Source organism: Cetorhinus maximus, chromosome 9 (assembly GCF_964194155.1).
Source record: "Cetorhinus maximus chromosome 9, sCetMax3.hap1.1, whole genome shotgun sequence".
NCBI lineage: Eukaryota > Metazoa > Chordata > Chondrichthyes > Lamniformes > Cetorhinidae > Cetorhinus > Cetorhinus maximus.
In genome coordinates, this window is record NC_135887.1 from 30,402,078 (window position 1) to 30,420,616 (window position 18,539).

The 18,539-nt window shown below is 45.6% G+C and overlaps 1 protein-coding gene across 1 annotated transcript in view; it reads right to left on the reverse strand.

Moving 5' to 3' along the window:
- clip2 (CAP-GLY domain containing linker protein 2) overlaps positions 1-18,539 on the reverse strand; it is a 151,508-nt gene that overhangs the window by 12,356 nt on the left and 120,613 nt on the right. Inside the window, exons 14-16 of the mRNA XM_078548427.1 lie at positions 7,564-7,723; positions 4,520-4,690; positions 2,362-2,448 (exon numbers count right to left, since the gene is read on the reverse strand). Of these exons, the coding sequence (XP_078404553.1) occupies positions 2,362-2,448; positions 4,520-4,690; positions 7,564-7,723 (418 nt within the window). The remainder of the gene's footprint in view (positions 1-2,361; positions 2,449-4,519; positions 4,691-7,563; positions 7,724-18,539) is intronic.

The following is an 18,539-nucleotide window of genomic DNA, read 5'->3' on the forward strand; positions in this document are numbered from 1 at the left end:
CAACTGGCGGAGATCGGAGTCAAGTTTATAAGTGATAAAATTGTTTTCAATAAACTCTGGTCCTCCAACAAAACATGTGTGTGGTCTTGGAATTTGTGCCCCACATGCAACCTTATCCCTAGTTTGAAAGGTCAAAGCTGGGTTGGAACAAGCAAGGTAACTTTTAACTTCTTAAAACTCTTCCTAAATGGGGACTGGGTGGCACAGTAGGGTCAGACACTGCACTGTCATCTCTGGGCTCTCGATCCAAAAGCAACCTGCACTGAGGTTGCCAACTCAGGCTGGAATTAATCCTGGAGGACTCATCACAATTCCAATCATCTACCCAGTCGAACAGGCTTTATTGTCATCTTCCATGCTTTTATAGCTAATTAACTAAACTGTTCAAAGAAAGCGAAAACATTCTTAGTTTCTTTTAATGTCCCTATGATTTCTCTCCCGAGTTGCTCCTAGCAGTGTCCAGGATTCCCAAAGTCCCAAGGATAATCCTGGGGAAATGCTCACCCTAAACTGCATTGATAGAATAAAAGGTGTCTTACTCCTGTCAAAGGTCCCATACAAAATAGATTTTGCAGTCTCAATCCAGTTTCTAATGTGAAAAACCTATAAATAAAATATAGGAGTTGATAGTTCTCGTCTGTTCACCAGGATAACTAAGTTACACTGAAGCAGAAAACGGAAAGGTTGGACAGAGGGTCCTGTAACAGTGCCATCTGGTGGTAGGTGACATATACAGCACCGGTCATTGTGGGGAAAGCAGTGCATCTCTCCAAGGAGTGATATTGTAATTCAAGTTAACTTATTTGAGAATGCAGCCTCTGACTTCTTAATGGGTTAAAGAGCTGGAGCAGTTTGGCACAGCTTTCGGATCAGTAACGCCCATTGTTTGGCCATTACAGGTGCCTTTTCTTGTCCAAAATACCTGTATTTTCGGAGCAGGTTGCACTGGATGACATTTTAGCGAGAGCATTAGGATGGGTGCAGTGAATGACTGCTGGTGGTATGCAGCACAGAAAGGTCATGACGTCAATTAGTGTGCAATGCTGATTTGATGCCAGTGTTGCCATTTTGGAGCTCAACACTCCAGCGAAATCCTTCTCTTAACCTCACACAGCTGAACATGTGTTCAGCAGCAGGAAGGACAACCTCCCCCACTCTAGGGCTATTTGAAGAAGTCATCAACCACTTACAGGGTTGTTGCTGATTGATTTCTTCTGCCTGTTGCTATGATTCTACAAGTGTTTGGTGCTCTCTACAGTTGTTCCAAGTTGCATAACTACAGGGAGTGGTGTGGCAGGTGCTCAAGGATGTTTTATTGACCTCAAGACCTCTGCCCAAAACAGTTGCTTCCAGACATGGGTACACTAATGGGCTTTCCCCTTGAAATAGAGCATGACTGGGAGAAAGAACAGAGACCATGCAGAGCAGGAGAAGCTCTTGGAAGGTGGAGGAGGAAGGAGAAAAGTGCTCACAGCAGGAGGCTATTTCCACCCAGGGTGTTGTGAAGGGAGCAATTCTATCTACCTAAACCTGAGCAAGGGACAATGTGAGGGACTTTGTCTGTACTTCAGTAAAGATGTATTCACTGAAATCTGCCGCAGCTGCAACCTCAGGACAGGGAAAGGACTGCATTGCCAGTGGCTGTAACCATGGTGATCAACTTTTATCCACTTCACAGTTGCTGTCCTAGCAGAAAATATCAGCAGAATGAACAAATGATAAACTGAGTACTAAGACAGGACTCAGATTTTGCTATTATAAAAAAAATCATCTCAGAGCATTCCTTACATGTAACAGGTCTCTAATATCTAAGGATACTGCATGTCATTCAACAGAAATGCAGGTGGGGGGAGGAGAAAGCGAAGTAGGGGGGTGGGAGGGTAAGAGGAGAAAACAAGGTGGGGGAGAGAACGTGAGATGGGGTTGGAGGTGGGGGGGGGGGGGAGAAAGCGAGGAGATCCCCCATTTCGGAGACCCTTGATTGCTGAAACCTCCCGATCTCCAGCCTCCTCCCTGGGGTGGGACTCACTGCGGGTGAGTTGGAGGTTTCTTTAAGCAGCAACTAGTGATGCCATAGAGCCTTGGGGAGGGTGGGGGTGCGAGGTCATACAGTGGGATACTTAAATTATCCCCTCCCCACTGATCCTGGGAACTCCAGGTCATTCCAGGAGCTTTGGGGACTCTTGTAAACAATCCAGTTGTACCTTGGCTGTACATGGAGTGCGTCTGACAGGCTGAATGGCCCTTTGTTGTCCAATGTTCCGTGCTTTAGGGTTGCTGATTTGATGATATTATCGTTGTTTTTTTAAACATGTATAGGTATTTCTGTGAATGTGTTAAAAACATGAAGATCTTGCTCACCTCTTGCTTGAAGCACCTGCTATCCGTCATCGCTTCAAGTTGCCCCCGTTGATGAACACCATTTGCAGAGCCGGCACTGTCGAGAGTCTAGTAAACAGAGACAACAGGAAATTCATTACCTGCAGACAGGAGAGGAGCTTAAGAAGATCTGCCATCTGAAGCAGCTATGCCGCTACAGAAAAACTGCATGTTAAGTATAGTGTCATTTAAAAAAGTGCAAAGCCAACAGTTTTTTCTTCAAGAAAGGGTGCCTGCGGAAATGCAACTAGTTAAAAAGATGACCAGACAATCATGTTGGATAGGCCAAATCCAGCGTTATAACCAATCATGAGCAATTGTGCTGATATTTCAGTGCGCTAAGTAAAGGTGGATGAATAATATTAAAGGCCCATGTAGCACACTGTGGTCGTGTAGCGGTTAGTACTCTGCATTGTGGCTGCAACGACCTTGGTTCGAATCTGAGTCACGGTATTGCGGATAAGCACTGACATGGCAACAGGCTTTAACTTGTTCACCTGACTGATTCCTGGAATGAGGGGGGGGGGGGTTATCCCATGCGGAAACGTTGGACAGGCTGGGCCTGTATCCATCTGAGTTTAGAAGATTGAGAGGTGGTCTTATTGAAACATGTAAGATCCTGAGGGGACTTGACGGATGGCGTGTGGGCCCCAGCCGACCCCTGCCACTGAAACGGGGCCCACCGCCATTTTGAGTTAATTAATTAATTGCCTTAATTGGCTCGCCCAGTGGCCTGCCCAACAGGAAGCGCTGTCAAAGTGCTGCTCCCTGAGGCAAAGTCTTGTCTCAGGGAGATTCATGAGAGGTAGGTAAAGTCTAAAAATAGAAAAATATTAAAATTATTAACATGTCCCCCTCATGTGACAATGTCACACGAGATGGGACATGTTAATAATAACCACTTAAAATTTATTACATTTTTAAAAAACGGACATGAAACTTCATCCCGCCAGTGGATGAAGTTTCATGAATAATCTGGAACCCGCTGGGGCTCCTGGCCTGCCCGCCAGCCTTAAGCTTGGACGGGCAGGTCTTTAATTATCTTAACTAGCCTGTCAATGGCCTTAATCGGCCATTGACAGGTCGGTGGGCGGACAGCTGATTTCGCTGTCCGCCCGCCTTCCTAAAAATTTAAAGGGACCGGGATGACGTTGGGGATTCCTCCCGACATCATCCCGCGTCATTTTCCCCTCGGCGAGCGGGCCCCGCCCCCAAATCGCTGAGGGGAAAATCCTGGCCCTAATGGGAGAGACTAGAACTAGGGGACACAGTTCACAAATAAGGGCCCCCGCCCATTTAAGCCGGAGATGAAGAGGAATTTTTTTTCTCCCGGAGGATCGTGAGATTGTGGAACTGCCTTCCCCAGAGGGCGATGGAGGCAGGGTCACTGAATATTTTTAAGGCTGAATTAGATAGATTTTTGATTTACAAGGGAGTCAAAGGTTAAAGGGGGTAGGAAGGAAAGTGAAGTTGAGGCCACCATCAAATTAGCCATGATCTTATCGAATGGCAGAGCAGGCTTGAGGGGCCGAATGGCCTACTCCTGCTCCTAATTCATATGTTTGTATCTTCTAATATTGGGGCAATTTTATAAATTAATGCAAATCCAGCATAGGGCATCACCTGCTAGGAGCACATATCAGGAATCTGAGCACACAATCACACATCCCTACCCCCCCACACCCCTCTACCCCTGCAATTTCCTGGACATTAAAATTACTGAAGACAAAAACCATGGACTCCACACATTTGAATTCCCAATGTGCGCTTCCAATAGACAATGATCTGTACTGGGAGCGAGAAATGATAAAGTGATCCATTACATTTCTATCTGTGCTTGTTACCATGCTATGACTCCAGTTAAATCAGAATTGCGATAGAATCTAACACAAACTTATCTGTGTTTAAGTGGCCAAGATTAACAGCTTGCATTTATATAGTGCCTTTAATGTAGTAAAATATCTCTATTTCAAAGTACTTCAGGCAAATGTTGACACTGAACCACACAAGGAGATATTAGGGCAATATTTTGTCAAACTGGTAGGTTTTAAGGAGCGACTTCAAAGGAGAGAGAGAGAGAGAGGGCGAGGGAGAGTGAGATGGCGAAGTGGGGAGGTTTAGGGAGGATCTGGGTTCTTGCCTGCATGGCTTCCATCAGTCTCTCCATCTGTTGGTTCTGCTCCAGGGCACTCCGCAGGGCCTCCTCTGTGTTCACCAGCCTTTGCTGCAGTTTGGAGATCTCGGTGTCTGTCTCCGTATCTTGCAGAGAGGCTGGGCGTCGCTTTTGATCAGGTTTATATTTTTCAGTGCCCTAAGCAGAGAGAATGAGAGAGAGAGAGAGAGAGAGAGAAGAATGAATCACTGCCAGACAGATTTTAAAGTAAAAATTTCTATTTCACTTGAATCTGCTTTATTATGATAGATATCAAACAGAATATCAGTTTATCACAATGATTTCAGTAAAGTGTAATGGTAGCTTTACTGCAAGTTGGGGCCATCACCCAGCATGTGAAGTATTGACTTTGTTTCCCCCTTCAGCACTTTTTCCTCCTTCACTCCTTTTTTACTCTCTGTATCTACCTTTCTCCTGTTACCTCTGAGGAACCAAGAGAAAGGAAGTTGATTCTGTACAAATGGAGACAGAGCTTAACCATGCTGCCCAGCGAGAGGACAACCACTCTCTAACCTGTGATAATTACATATCCTAGCAGCATAGATGAGGTCTGCCACCACTGGCATAAAATGGACTTTACTCCACCAGTCTTAAATTTAGATCACGCACGATTGCAGAATTCTGGGTCTGATTGGCTTAAACAAGTCTCGGGATTTCAATGGAAAATCAGCAATTTGAAATAATTGTTTCTAAATAATACATGGTTGAGTAAAGTCCAATATAAAAGCAAAATACTGCGGATGCTGGAAATCTGAAACAAAAACAGAAAAATGCTGGAAAAACTCAGCAGGTCTAACAGCATCGGTGGAGAGAAAGACAGAGTTAACGTTTCGAGTCCGTATGACTCTTCTTCAGCTCTGATGAAGAGTCATACGGACTCGAAACGTTAACTCTGTCTTTCTCCCCACCGATGCTGTTAGACCTGCTGAGTTTCTCCAGCGTTTTCTGTTTTTGTTTGAGTAAAGTCCAATGTTCGATTGCAGTCATCATTTCTTGGAAGCAATTGCATTGCAAAAAACTTACAAAAACTTGTAAAAAGAAAAGGCAAACCAGCAAAAGGCAGGATAAAGTGCTGCACTTTAAAACAAACTCAAAGTTTCTGTCACTAAAGGAAGAACAAACTTGCATTTATATAGTGCCTTTCACAACCTTGAGATGCCCCAAAGCACTCTACAGCCAATGAAGTGACAAGAAAAAGCAGAACAAAAAAAAGCGCCTCAGCCCAAACTCTGAACTTCTTTAAGGAATATTACTGATGCATAAAGTGAATATCAGGCAGGATTCATGAAATGGAACATTTTGAGTTAATTAAAGCACTCTACAATGATCCTTTAATTAGCTCAGGATTCCGCATAAACCCTACTGCATCATTTAAATATACCTTGGTAAAATGGGCTGTCCTTTGTTTCTCTTTGTCTCTCTCTGTTATGAAGCTGATCTAGACAATAATATAACACAAGAGGATTTTTTTCCCAATTCACTATCAATAACAACTTCTTATAGCTTTGATATTGCAAAAACGGCAATCTTTAATATCCTACATTATGCAGCCCAGACCCCACCTTATTTTGCTTCAAAAATCTGAATGAATCTCGGCTTCAGAAAAATGCCCCTTTCCCCATAATTCACCTAATTTATGCAGTAACTACCCTGGGACTGCTCAATGCTGATATAAGAGGCGGAATCTCCTGTCCTACAATTGGCAAATTTGGTGGTGGGGCGGCATTTAATCAGGTGGGAGGGTGAGGACTCCACCACATTCCTGCCTCTACCCCGATTAAGTCCAGGGCGCAAAGATCTGTGGATGGCCTTCCCATCTCGCCACCAACTAAGCAATTAATGATCACTTACGGGACTCATCCTACCACCTAGTGGCGAGGTGGGGGGAGTGCGGGCCTTGCCATGGAGACAGCACGATGTGCAAATTCATGTGGTGTTGCTTGCCGGCTCCCTCCTCCCTCATTCAAAGGCACTCAGTGCCTGATCAAAGGACCCGGCATAGGGAAGGGGGCGGGGGGGGGGCACCTGCTGAGAACCACCCCCTGCCCTTGCTGCCGACCTCACCCCCACCCCCTGCCATCACTCATCTGTGGCCTGTGATCCAGCGACGATCCTAGGCCTCAGGCGAGTGTCATACCAGCAGCAGCCATCGCCTCCCTGGTGACACTGCAAGAGATGCCGGCCTCTGATTGACCGGCAGCTCTCGGGGACCTAGATCCTAGGGGATGGTCCGCCACTGACCTGTCAAGTGGCAGAGTGGAACAAGATGCGGTGGGCCTTCCCAGAAAGGAGTGTGGAGCTCTCAAGCCAGCAGTTGAGACCCCCGCCGCTTCTACAAGTTGCTGGCCATTAACGCAAAATGGGAAGGTTTTTCATTTCCAGCACTGACATCGCTTGAAGTGCACAAAAGTTGACCAAAAAAAAAAAAATCAATAACTGTGGCTTGTGTTCAACAGACTATGGTGTCACTTTTCCATTTTTAACCATTCAGTATTGCAAAGTCTTTATACAAACTGCAGATATCAGAAGGAAGAAGTAACCTTCAGTCACTGACTATTCTCCTTCTGAATCTGGCCATATCTGTGTTCCCCTTTCCATTTCAATTTTATCCTTGTCGCACAACCCAAGGTTCAATATGCTCATGTAATATTCTATAGGTGTGAAGACCAACAGCCAACCCAGGCAGCTCTGTCACAGCCGCTCCATAATCATTATTGCTCACTGATGTCCAGATACATGGAAGCCACAGAACCTGCTGATACAAAGTTAATTTGGATGTCTCTTCAAAAGAAAAGCAATTTCTTTTCATTCATTTTCAAGAATTCTGCAAGTGACAAAGAAACTCAGAGCGGACGCAGATTTTCCTCGTAAGACTGACTCTGGCTCAGCAAACGTAACAGTTTTGAGGTCTAGCCAAACCAAACCCATTGCTAGGTTCACTGATGCGTCTGCCACATTGCACTTTCCAGATCGAAGGTAACTATTGGCTCGAGGAGCTGCTGTTTACTCACCAGGACATATAGTTTCTCTCGGAGGACTTTGATGTCTTCCTGTAGTTTCTGTTCCTTCATTCTCCACTCAGCTTTATGAACTTCCCGGCTGAGGTCCTTTTCTCCTCCACAGGGATGGCGATTGGTCTCCAACAGCAATGAGCGCAGCTCGTTTAGGTTCCTAGTTCCGTGGATAATTGAGAAATTCATTAATGAGGGGCATGTGAACAAGTTAATGGGGTGGGATGCGGGGAGGAGGGGGAAAGCACAAATTATCAGCATGCAAGTATTTTGATACAGTGAAGAGACTGTAGTGCCTACCTGCTCATGATATTGTTAGTCCGATCAAAGGTCAAAATCAAACAGAAATGAAAGCAAAATACTGTGGACGCTGGAAATCTGAAATAAAAACAGAAAATGCTGGAAAAACTCAGCAGGTCTGGCAACATACGTGGAGAGTGAGAAACAGAGTTAACGTTTCAAGTCCGTATGACTCTTCTGCTCTGAAGAAGAGCCATATGGACCCTAAACATTAATTCTCTTTCATTCTCCACATGCTGCTAGACATGCTGTGTTTTTCCAGCATTTTCTGTTTTTATATCAAACAGGAATGGTTTGATTTCGAGTCCTGTCCAGGGCTGGGGTTGGAGATGGGCAGGCGCTAGAAATATCTCCACCAGCCCATGTTCCAGTTCCCTGGCTCCAGCCGGTCCTGGGCCATTTTTGCAGAGGATGGGTGGGCGGGGGTTGGGTGCTACAGGGCTACCTGCCCGCATGTGGCGGGTAGCTGACACAGCTCGTTAAGGCCCCTTAAGGCCAATTAAAGGAGGCTGATTGGGATTTTCCTGTTGACCTCCAACTCCCCACAGGTGGCGAGGGGGCAGTTGAGGTGCCTGGAGGCAGCCTCCCAGTGGCAGGCTGGGCCAGCCGGCACTCCAGGCAGGCCGAGAGGCCCTTCCTGTCTGCCTGGATGCAGGGGCAGTGGCGGGCCATCCCATAGAGGGGCTCCAGCCATGCCACAGTGATGGCCTGGCTGGAAGATCCATTTTCTCTATGTAAGTTTCAAAAAGCGGCTCCATTTTTGAAGCATCCTCTCTCTCTCGCTTACTTACCCTCTACTGCAGCCTGCTGCTCCTTTCAAGCTGGTAGGCCTCTGACTGGCCCTCCAACTTTGAGAGCCCACTCACCATCCTTAATTGGATGTCTCTGTTTCCTACCCCCAAAAGGGAAAATCCTGCCCAAAACTAGTGATCTCTGTGCCGGCTAAGGGTGGGCAGGATTAATGATAAAAGCTTAGAACAGACCAAGCTGTTGACAATAAGCCTGACATGATCAAGCATTTAAATAATGAATACAAGAATTGAAGAATAATTGAGGACTCAAAAGAATCCATTTGACCCACTGAAACTTCTATAGGTATGTGAAGAGAAAAAGATTGGTGAAGACAAATGTAGGTCCCTTACAGTCAGAAACAGGGGGATGTATAATGGGGAACAAAGAAATGGCTGACCAACTAAATACATACTTTGGTTCTGTCTTCACAAAGGAGGAAACTAATAACATACCAGAAATGTTGGGGAACACAGGGTTTAGTGAGAGGGAAGAACTGAAAGAAATCAGTATTAGTAGGGAAATGGTGTTGGGGAAATTGATGGGATTAAAGGCCGATAAATCCCCAGGGCCTGATAATCTACATCCCAAAGTGCTTAAGGAAGTGGCCCTAGAAATAGTGGATGCATTGGTGGTCATCTTCTGAGATTCTATAGACTCTGGAACAATTCCTACAGATTGGAGGGTAGCTAATTAAAAATGGAAACAGAGAGAAAACAGGGAATTATAGGCCAGTCAGCCTGACATCGGTAGTGGGGAAAATTCTTGAGTCCATTATAAAAGATTTAATAGCTGAGCACGTGGAAAACAGTGGCAGAATTGGACAGAGTTAGCATGGATTTATGAAAGGGAAATCATGCTTGACAAATCTACTGGAATTTTTCGAGGATGTAACTAGTAGAGTTGATGAGGGGGAGCCAGTGGATGTGGTTTATTTGGACTTTCAGAAGGCTTTCGACAAAAGTCCCATATAAGAGATTAGCGTGTAAAATTAAAGCGCATGGGATTGGATGTAGTGTATTGAGATGGATAGAAAACTGTTTGGCAGACAGGAAACAAAGAGTAGGAATAAATGGGTCTTTTTCCGAATGGCAGGCAGTGACTAGTGGGGTACCGCAGGGATTGGTGCTGGGACCCCAGTTATTCACAATATATATTAATGATTTAGATGAGGGAATTAAATGTAATATCTCCAAATTTGCAGATGGCACAAAGCTGGATGGGAGGGTGAGCTGTGAGGAGGATGCAGAGATGCTTCAGGGTGATTTGGACAAGCTGAGTGAGTGGGCAAATGCATGGCAGATGCAGTATAATGTGGATAAATGTGAGCTTATCCATTTTGGTAGCAAAAACAGGAAGTCAGATTATTATCTGAATGGCTATAGATTGAGAGAGTGGAATGTGCAACGAGACCTGGGTGTCCTCGTACACCAGTCGCTGAAGGTAAGCATGCAGGTGCAGCAGGCAGTAAAGAAGGCAAATGGTATGTTGGCCTTCATAGCGAGAGGATTCGAGCACAGGAGCAGGGATGTCTTGCTGCAATTGTACAGGGCCTTGGTAAGACCACACCTGGAATATTGTGTGCAGTTTGGTCTCCTTAACTGAGGAAGGATGTTCTTTCTATAGAGGGAGTGCAGCGAAGGTTTACCCAACTGATTCCTGGGATGGCGTGACTGACATATGAGGAGAGATTGAGTTGATTAGGATTATATTCTCTGGAGTTCAGAAGAATGAGGGGGATCTCATAGAAACCTATAAAATTCTAACAGGACTAGACAGGGTAGATGCAGGAAGGATGTTCCTGATGGTGGGGGAGTCCAGAACCAGGGGTCACAGTCTGAGGATATAGGGTAGACCATTTAGGACTGAGATGAGGAGAAATTTCTTCACCCAGAGAGTGGTGAGCCCGTGGAATTCGTTACCACAGAAAGTAGTTGAGACCAAAACATTGTATGTTTTCAAGAAGGAGTTAGATATAGCTCTGGGGGGGCGGGGGGGAAGGGATCAAAGGGTATGGGGAGAAAGCAGGAGCAGGCTATTGAGTTGGATGATCAGCCATGATCACAATGAATGGCGGAGCAGGCTCGAAGGGCTGAATGGCCTACTCCTGCTCCTAGTTTCTATGTTTCTATGAAACTCATCCTAATTCAACCAGTTGAGCACTTAACCACGTTTTCAACACCCTTTTCCTCTCATCACCTTTCCTATTACATTGTTCTGAACATTTATCACTGAGTAAAGTCCTTTCCTAATCTAGTTAAAAGTATTGTGTTTGCCCAAAGTTACAATGCTCACAACAACACACCTTAAGTGACACAACTCGAAAAGAACATTGCTAGAAATTGCATCTGGGATTTTTCCCCATTTCGTCTCTGTAACTAGCCGAAAACTGTCTGGAACCCTGCTTTTTGCCAAGAATACGGCTAGAAATTGGGAGAATGATGGAGAAAATTGCCAGAGAACATCCATACGGCAAAAAGAAAAACTATGATTGGTTTGAATGACCAAATGTCGTTTATTTATCCAAGCTCATAGATCAAATTGAGTCATCGAGAAATGATGAGCCAATGAAAAACCAGTTCCATTCACTAGATAGGAAGAACTTCCAAATTATCAAGGGGCAAGCATTTCTTGCTGATATCTATCCAATGGATCTTTAGTTGACTGCAGTGGATTTTTTACAATTTCCACGTGTTAGTGGTACATTTGCTGGCTTTCCATCCTGGAAAGCTTCCCAATGCACAGTGGTTCCCTCGTGTTGATGCTCAATGTTCACATAAATTTCCTCCTTCAGCACCCTAGGATTTGTACCATCAGACCCAAGGGATTTCGCAGCCTTCGGTTCCTTTAATTATTTCTACCACAGTGACTTCAAAATCTCAGGTAATATTCAATGTTCTATAAGTTGGATAGTAAAATAACCCGGGATTCTTCAATTTGCATTATGTTGAGACCAATGGCAACCATTTATTTTAAGCAGGTTGTAACAACAGTAAAGTGACACCAATCAGAAAATGTAGACTTGAGTAATTACTGCTGGAAAATCATCCACTAATAAAGGTAAAAAAAACTTGCATTTATACATTGCCTCCTGGAGGGATAATTCCCCTATGCTTCCCATCTCCACTACCAGCCATCTTCTTAAAGCCCTCTCCCTTGCTCCTGTCACCCTCACCTCCAAAAGTGTGAGGAGCTCATGATTTTTTTTTTACATGTTCTTCCATGGGACGTGGATGTCATTGGCTAGGCCAGCATTTGTTGCCCATCCCCAATTGCCCTTGGGAGGGTGGTGGTGAGCTGCCATCTTGAACCACTGCAGTCCATGTGGTGTAGGTACACCCACAGTGCTATTAGGAAGGGAATTCCAGGATTTTGACCCAGCAACAGTGAAGGAACGGCGATATATTTCCAAGTCAGGGTGGTGTTATGATATGGTAGGTGGTATTCGCCAGGCTGACCAAATCCACAAGGGAAACTTGGCCACACTATCACAACGATTTTGCAATTTGCATTTATTATGAGAAGGCTTGTGCACTGAAGTTAGAAGTAATGAGTCCACTACCAGCTTTAGAGTTTTTAAAGATTAAATTAAAACATTTGTTAACAAAAGAAGAACAAACTTAAACACACACAAGGGGCAGGATTTTTACCTCACCAGGGAGTGGCCACGAAACCAACCACCACCCGCAATCAGGCCCCGACTGCAATCCCACACAGGCTGACCAATCAACGGCCAGCCAGCGTGAATCACGGGTTGCGACGCTCAATGCTGCCGAAGTGGGGATAGGAGGGCAGGCGCCGAAGTTTGCGCATGCACATGGGTACACACAGAGCTGCCTCAGGGAGCTGAAGATTTGTAACATTACAAATACATATTTAAAAAATAAGGTAAACATGTCCACTCATGTGACCCTGTCACATGAGCAGGGACATGGTACAAATGAGATTTAAACATTTTTATTTTATTTTTAATTAACATCGGAAACCTCATCCCGCCCGTGGATGAGGTTTCCTCAGAAATCCAAAGGCCACAGCGAAAAGTCAGATTCAATTAATTGAATAAGGGTCTTAATAGGCCTCTTAATTGTTGGCGGGCAGACTGCCACAGCTTGTACACGCCTGCCGAGCGAAATATTGCGAGAGTGCACAACGATGTCGAGACACTTGCCTGACATCATCACGCACTATTTTGCTCTCGTTCGGGTCAGGCGCACGCCTGTCCGGCGAGGGAAAAATTCTGCCCAAGATTACAGTTACACAGTAATAACAGTTCCCAAAATTTCTACTTAACCAGACTCCCAGTTACACACCCTCTTTAAGGCAACAGTCCAAATAGAGTCCAAATTTATAAAGTCATCCAGCAATTCTACCGCAAGCACCCACTGGACAATGGACCTCCAAAGGCTTTTAACACAACTTTGGTTACTGGAACAGCAAAACTTCTTCAGGGTGGCTCGAGGCTTTTTCCCCCCAAGTCTGTTTCACACAGTCACCTTTCAAGATCTCAAATGGCCACACCTCACACAGTCCTTCCATCCTTTAAATATATTTCTTGCTTTTTGATTAGTAAATCCTATTGTTTCAACCTGTTTATAGAAGTTACTTTTCCCAGAATATAAAATTTTTTCATGTCATCATTGTAGCCAGCACTTTTGGGAAAATCAATAACCTCGCCTTATTTATCTTGCCATCTTCCATGTCCCTTTGAAAATCAAACACCTCTCCACTTAGCTAAAAATGCTAATTCCATTCACACCATATCTGAGACCTCACCCCCAGTTTACTCATCTCGATTTCAAATGCCTGTTGTACACCTAACTTCTCTCTCTGTCTCTCATACACACACACAGTTACACACATGCACACGCACACACTCAGACACACACACGCCCGTGGATGAGGTTTCATGAACAATGTGAAGGCCGCCTGGGCTCTTTGCCTGCCCGCCAACCTTAATGTTGGATGGGCAGCATTCTTAACAACTTTAATTACTTTCTTAATGGCCTTAAAAGGCCTTTGATAGTTCGGTGAGGGCACAGCCGACTCGACTGACAATCTAAATGATGCGCGGCGACGTCAGGACGCACGCCCGATATCACCGCACATCACTTTACGTGTCGGTGAGCAGGCCCCGCCCCCGCTCGCCGACCTGAAAATTCTTCCCCTGGACTTCATTCCAATGCTCTGCTGGCTGGATTCTGCCCCCTCATTAACTTCAGCTCATCAAAAACTTAGCTACTTGTATCCTCCTAACCTGCACCAAGTCCCATTTGCTCATCACAGTGTCCCACATGATCCCCTGGTATCAACCACATCAAATTTAAAATTCTTATCCCAGTATTTACATACTTTTATGATCTAACCCCACTCTATCTCTGTAACCTTCACCAGCCCTACAACCCTCCAAGTACTCAGAGTTCTTTTGACTCTGACATGTTCCCTCTAGGGTGATAGGAAGGAGTGACAAGCCCAAAGAACCATGGATGACCAGAGATATTCAGGTTACGATGAGAAGGGAAAGAGAGGCTTTTAGCAGGTACAAGGGAAGCAAATCAGCAGAGGCATTAGTGGAGTACAGAGTGGAGCTTAAGAAAGCAATTAGGAGAGCAAAGAGGGGATATGAGAAAGCTCTGGCTGGTAAAAGTAGGGAAAATCCCAAAATATTATTTAAGTATATCAATGGGAAGAGGATAACCAGGGAAAGAGTAGGGCCCATAAGGGACAAAGGGGGCAATCTATGGGTGGAACCAGAAGACATCGCTAGAGTGTTAAATGAATACTTCACACCCGTCTTCACCCAAGAAAATGAGGATGAAGGTATCGAACTCGGGGAGAGAGACTGTGAGGTTCTTAAGCAAATTGATATAGGGAGTGACAAGGTATTGGAGGTGTTGGCAGGCTTAAAAGTGGACAAATCTCCAGGTCCAGATGATTTGTGTCCCAGACTGCTGAGGGAGGCAAGGGAGGAGATCGCAGGGGTTCTGACCCAAATTTTTAATTCCTCTCTGGCCACAGGGGAGATGCCAGAGGCCTGGAGAACAGCTAATGTGGTTCCGCTATTTAAGAAGCGTTGTAGAGATAAGCCAGGGAACTACAGGCCAGTGGTAGGGAAACTATTGGAGTAAGTTCTGAAGGAGAGTATCTATCTCCACTTGGAGAGGCAAGGTTTGATCAGGGATAGTCAGCATGGCTTTGTCTGAGGGAGGTCATGCCTAACAAATTTGATTGAATTTTTTGAGGAGGTGACCAGGTGTGTAGATGAGGGTAGTGCAGTTGATGTAGTTTATATGAATTTCAGCAAAGCCTTTGACAAGGTCCCACATGGGAGACTTATAAAGAAGGCAAATGCACATGGGATACAGGGTAATTTGATAAGGTGGATTCAAAATTGGCTTACTTGTAGGAGGCAGAGGGTGATGACAAAAGGATGCTTTAGTGACTGGAAGCCAGTGTCCAGTGGCGTACCACAGGGATCTGTGCTTGGTCCCCTATTATTTGTCATTTATATAAACGACATAGATGACTATGTCGGGGGTAGGATTAGTAAGTTTGCGGATGATACAAAGATTGGCCGGGTGGTTAACAGTGAGGTTGAGTGTCTTGGGCTACAGGAAGATATAGACGGGATGGTCAAATGGGCAGATAAGTGGCAGATGGAATTTAACCCTGAAAAGTGTGAAGTGATACACTTTGGAAGGAGTAATTTGACAAGGAAATATTCAATGAACGGCATGACACTAGGAAGAGGAACAAAGGGATCTTGGCGTGTGTGTCCATAGATCTCTGAAGGCAGAGGGGCATGTTAGTAGGGTGGTGAAAAAGGCATATGGGACACTTGCCTTTATCAATCAAAGCATAGATTACAAAAGTAGGGAGGTCATGTTGGAGTTGATTAGAACCTTGGTGAGGCCACAGCTGGAGTACTGTGTGCAGTTCTGGTCACCACATTATAGGAAGGATGTGATTGCACTAGAGGGGGTGCAGAGGAGATTCACCAGGATGTTGCCTGAGATGAAACATTTAAGTTATGAAGAGAGATTGGATGGACTTGGGTTGTTTTCGTTGGAGCAGAGAAGACTGAGGGGGGACTTGATCGAAGTGTACAAGATTATGAGGGGCATAGACAGGGAGCAGCTGTTCCCCTTAGTTGAAGGGTCAGTCACGAGGGGACATAAGTTCAAGGTGAAGGGCAGGAGGTTTAGGGGCGATGTGTGGAAAAACCTTTTTATCCAGAGGGTGGTGACAGTCTGAAATGCACTGCCTGGGAGGATGGTGGACGCGGATTGCCTCACATCCTTTAAAAAGTACCTGGATGAGCACTTGGCACGTCATAACATTCAAGGCTATGGGCCATGTGCTGGTAAATGGGATTAGGTAGGTAGGTCAGGTGTTTCTCACGTGTCGGTGCAGACTCGATGGGCCGAAGGGCCTCTTCTACACTGTGATTCTGTGATTTTGTTTATCCCCCACCCACATTAAGCTCTGGAACTCCATCCCAAAACCCATCCACCTCCAGCTCCCACTAAAATCTTAGTCATAGTAACTACTGGCATAACCTTGGCAGAAGCATCTGAAGTTTGCGATTTAAACTGCATTTTTGGATGGTTCCCAGCGCAGAGCAATTGTCCAGAGGAAGTGTGCAGTTCTGGGCAATTGCCATGCAAACTCTTACTTGGGAACTTCCCACAGTGATTCCCAGAGCATCTTTCAGGTACCCCCCAAAATCTGACGCAGGGAAATCGGAATTTACAGGCCATTATCTCCTTACTTAGTTTGATGATCATTTTTGTAAGGTAGGGCATATTTCATCATTACAGCTGATATATAAATGCATGTTTCATTGTTTACAACATTGTCCCTTGAACAATAAATGAAATGAGATAAACAATAAACTGATTTTTTTTTTTGGTTAGGAAACCATAAGAATTCAACCAACATCACAAAAAAAACCCTAATAATTGCAGGACCTTGCTGTTAAGGTTTAGTCATTTTGTGTTTGTTATATTTTTTAATCAACTCTTAACATTTTTCTTGGGAAGGATTGGGTATAATTCATTTTAACACATTGGCTAGCATTAACAGTTTATAGTGTGTCAGGAGCTAATTGCTAATTAGCAATTAACAAGATCCCTGTCCAATTGCTCAAGTTTGATTTCAAGTCTATCTTGTATTTACTAATGGACACAAACAAGAGTTTTGAAAAAATTTTAAGAGTGCCCTATCCACCCTGTCCATGCCCCTCATAATCTTGTACACCTCGATCAGGTCACCCCTCAGCCTTCTCTGCTCCAACGAAAACAACCCAAGTCTATCCAACCTCTCTTCATAACTTAAATGTTTCAACCCACGCAACATCCTGGTGAATCTCCTCTGCACCCCCTCCAGTGCAATCACATCCTTCCTATAATGTGGCAACCAGAACTGCACACAGTACTCCAGCTGTGGCCTCACCAAGGTTCTAATCCACTCCAACATGACCTCCCTACTTTTGTGAGAGAGTGAGTACTCCAGCAGTGAAAGGAACAGGAAGGTGCGTAAAGTAACTGGAGCAGACAGGATAGAGGGGAAACTGGGACAAATGTGTGGAGATCGGAGACGACTTCAGGCTGTCCCAATGGGTGGGTGCCTAGGGCATGTGTTACCCATTGGGTCTATGCCATTAGCTATAGTGCTAGGATGCAGCGTATACTTTTTTTCCCTTTATTCTTTCATGGAATGTGGGGGTCGTTGGCAAGGCCAGCTGAGCCCTAATTACCCTTGAAATGAGTGGCTTCCGAGGCCTTTTAGAGGGCAGTTAAGAGTCAACCACATTGCTGTGGATCTGGAGTCACATGTAGGCCAGATCAGGTAAGGATGCAAGATTTCCTTCCCTAAAGGGCTCTAATGATTGTCACTGGACTAGTAATCCAGAGACCCAGGGTAATGCTCTAGGGATCCGGGTTCAAATCCCACCATGGCAGATGGTGGAATTTTCATTAAAAATCTGGAATTAAGGCCAGAATTTTGCCTGTGACAGGCGGGTGAGTGGGCAGCCGATTGCTGCCGCTGAAACGGGCCGTGCCGCTATTTTGCGTGGGCGGGCCAATTAAGGCCCGCCCAGCGAGTTAGCGACTCCCATGGAGAACGGGAAAATAGTCGCGGGGGCGGGCGTGTTCAGACCGACGGTTCCAATGGGGAGCCGGCAGTCTGTATAAAGAGTGGCCAGGCAACCTGCTTGAGGCAGTGCACCATGGCCACTCGCAGAGAGAGAGAGAGGCAGCTGTCACAGGACAGGAGCAGGAGCAGGAGGAGGGGGGGCAGGCTGCAGGAGAGGCCAGCGGGGGGCCACTGTGCCCCTCGATTCTCCGATACCTGCCTTGCTGTCCTCCTCCAAGAGGTTTCCAGCCGACGGCACTTGTTGCATCCGGAGGATGGGAGGAGGAGGGCCCATGTCACCAAGCAGGCATGGGAGGATGTTGGTGACGCTGTCAGCGCCCATGGTGATGTGCAGCGCATAGGCACCCAGTGCCGCAAGAGATTCAATGATTTGCTGCGCTTTGGAAGGGTGAGTACCACGTCGGCCTTGGCCATTTGACCCAGCAGGTAGCCTTAGCCTTTGAGCCCCTCCCCCTACGTCTTGCTGTCGTTACTGTATTGGGCATTTGGCGCACACTGGGTGGGCAAACAGATAGTGACCATGCTTAAATCAGCCTTAGTGGAGAAGATGGGTTCTCCCCGCAGCATATGTTGGTGTTTGTCGCATGTAAGTAGTCTGGGGGCAGCCTGCAGGGGAGGCAGCTGGACACATACTCAGACATCCAACACATGTCTTATTGATGGTGATGAGATGATGGAAGGGGAGCCTCAAGGCGTGATGGCCAAGTGCCATTTGGTGGCCTCGGCGCCGC